Here is a 2760-nt window from a genome sequence, read left to right on the forward strand (position 1 = left end):
GAGCCCTTGGGAGATTATGCGGGCCAGCCTCCCCCTCGGGCCACCCCAGTTTCCTTGGCCCCACATCTGGCCCGGACTGCGCTGGCCTGCCGGCAAACCCAATTTTTCTTTTCCAGCAGCAAAGATCTGCCAGGGCAAGATGTGGGGCCCAGGAAACTGGGCTGGCCCGAGGGGGAGGCTGGCCCGCATAATCTCCCAACGGCTCTCTTCCACGTGGCACACTTCTGAGCGCGCTGATTCAATTTTTCCAGCAATCCAACGGCACTCATTTTTTCCCGAATAAAAAAATCAAAACCGCACCCCCCAACGGCTCTCTTCCACGTGGCTCCTTCTGGGCTCTCCGATCTGCTTTTTCTAGAAATCCAATGGTAGCCAATTTTTTCTCAAATAAAAAAATCTAAATTTTTTTTAAAAAAATACCTAAAAAATACTGAAATTTTTTTCTACAAATACCAACCAATACTCTTCACTTTTAACACCAACTCCTCATACATTTTCTTCTCCTTCTACTATTATTCACTTTCTACTCAATATTTTTTCACTTTCAAGTTATTTTTTTCTCTATCATATTATGGATTCTTCTAATGAAACCGGAGGGGCATGGAGCATGATGGAAGATGTTAGCTTGTGTGAGGCTTGGCTCCGAGTTAGTCATTGTCCCGTAACGGGCAATGAGATTAAATTCTGTCATATGTGGAAAAAAATTCATCAGGAATTTTGTGATAGGGTAATTGGTTCGACTCGTACAGATCAAGCATTATCTAGTAGGTGGAAAATTCTTAACAAAGAGTTGGGGAAATGGAGAGATGCATTGACAAAAGCTATGGACAACCATAGAAGCGGGGAAAACCTTAGCAGTGAGGTAAATTATTTGTAATTTTTGTTTATTAATTTCTATGTCATATTAAATTTTATTTAAATGTTTCTTGCAATTTATATATGTTGTTAATATTTCTTGTATTTCAATATTAATATGAATGTTTCTTGCATATTTATATTTTGTTTTGAATTTCTAATAAATTGTTAAAGTTTCTTGCGTTTCCATTAATTTTTTTTTAATACCTGTTGCATTGCCAATATTTTTTAAAGTTTCTTGTATTGCCAATTTTTTTTTATACTTGTTGCATTGCCAATATTTTTTAAAGTTTCTTGTATCGCCATTTTTTTTTTATACTTGTTGCATTGCCAATTTTTTTTTTATACTTGTTGCATTGCCAATATTTTTTTAAAGTTTCTTGTATTGCCATGTTTTTTTTATACTTGTTGCATTGCCAATATTTTTTAAAGTTTCTTACATTTTTTTTTTGTATAGATTATGCAAGCACAAATGTTTTTTGATGCTACTTGGGGGGGGGGGGGGGGGGTGTGGGAAGTTTCAACCATACCCTAGGTGGTGAAGAATTGTAAGAGATTCCAAATTATTCAAACGGGTCCGACGGTAGTCTTGAACGAGACGCCACTCCATGAGACACCGGCATCGGATTCACCTATGGATTCCCCGATGAGTCAAGACTCGCCTATTGAAAAGGAGCCTAGGCCTATTGGGAGGAAGGCGGCGAAGGCGAAGAGAGGGAGTAGTTCTACCAAGAATGCATCTAAATTTTTGGAGGAACTTTCAAAGATGCAAGCCATGAGAATTGAAATGGACATGAAACAACAAGAGCACGATAGGGCAATTGATGTAGAATATGCAAAAGAAAGGGAGTATGTACGCTAAGAAAGGGAGTATGTACGCCAAGAAAAGATTGAAAAAAAGGATCGGGAAACCATGGCCATGGATACAAGCCATATGTCTCCTGAAACAAAATAATTTTGGAAGCTAGAACGAAGGGATGTTATAAGACAAAGACTTTTTCGTGACGATGGACCTAGCAACACGGATTGGTTAAATGATCAAAACCATTAAGTTAGTTTGCTTGCCTTTCATTTCATTGTATTTTTTGTTTTGTTTCAAAAATTAGTGGTAATTCATGTATTTTATTTTATGAGTTGAATTGATTTTCTTTTACTGAATAAAGAAAATATTCAACAAAATTCCTTTTTATTCAAAACATTCCATACATAAAAAGCAAACCACAACCAAAGCATAAAAAAAAAAAATTCAAACCACAACTAAAGCATAAAAAAATAATAAAGCATAACTAAAAATACAACATAAACATAATACATTAAAAAAACATCTTCACTTCACTTCATTCACCTTCATTGCCTTTCACCGACCACAAATGCTCCATCTAGTCAACTTGACGGTGTTCATGAATATACGACGATTGCATCTCCGTGTAGCGCTCAATCATACGAGGCAAGAAACTACCGTCTCTAACCAAGGGATCATGCTGCACTGGTTCTCCATTTGGCCCCATGGGTTTTTCATAAATTCGTGTTAAGGCCGTGTTCATGGGATCCGGTTCATACACTTCATCAGCATCGTAATCATACTCATCTTCCACAATCATGTTGTGGAGGATGATACAAGTCATCATTATACTCCTAAGCACCTCCTCGTCAAATAGACGAGCCGCACCCCTGATAATAGCCCACCGGGCTTGAAGGATACCAAAGCACCTCTCCACATCTTTTATGTAGCCCTCTTGATAGGCAGAAAAAAAAATTTCCTTATGGGATCGGGGATGTGGAATTGATTTCACAAATGTTGTCCATCTCGGGTAGATACCATAAGCTAGATAATACCGATTCTGGTAGACGGTATTATTGATTTGATATGTGATATTTGGGCCTTCACCTCTCAGAACATCATTG

The 2760-nt window shown here is 37.9% G+C and overlaps 1 protein-coding gene across 1 annotated transcript in view; it reads right to left on the reverse strand.

Annotated features, from left to right (window-relative positions):
- The window catches only part of LOC109949345 (short-chain dehydrogenase TIC 32, chloroplastic-like), a 3169-nt gene extending 713 nt beyond the window's left edge, over positions 1 to 2456 (reverse strand). The window contains exon 1 of the mRNA XM_020564751.1: positions 2315 to 2456. Coding sequence (XP_020420340.1) covers positions 2315 to 2456 — 142 coding nt within the window. The remainder of the gene's footprint in view (positions 1 to 2314) is intronic.

Source organism: Prunus persica, chromosome G5, assembly GCF_000346465.2.
Source record: "Prunus persica cultivar Lovell chromosome G5, Prunus_persica_NCBIv2, whole genome shotgun sequence".
Taxonomy (NCBI): Eukaryota; Viridiplantae; Streptophyta; class Magnoliopsida; order Rosales; family Rosaceae; genus Prunus; species Prunus persica.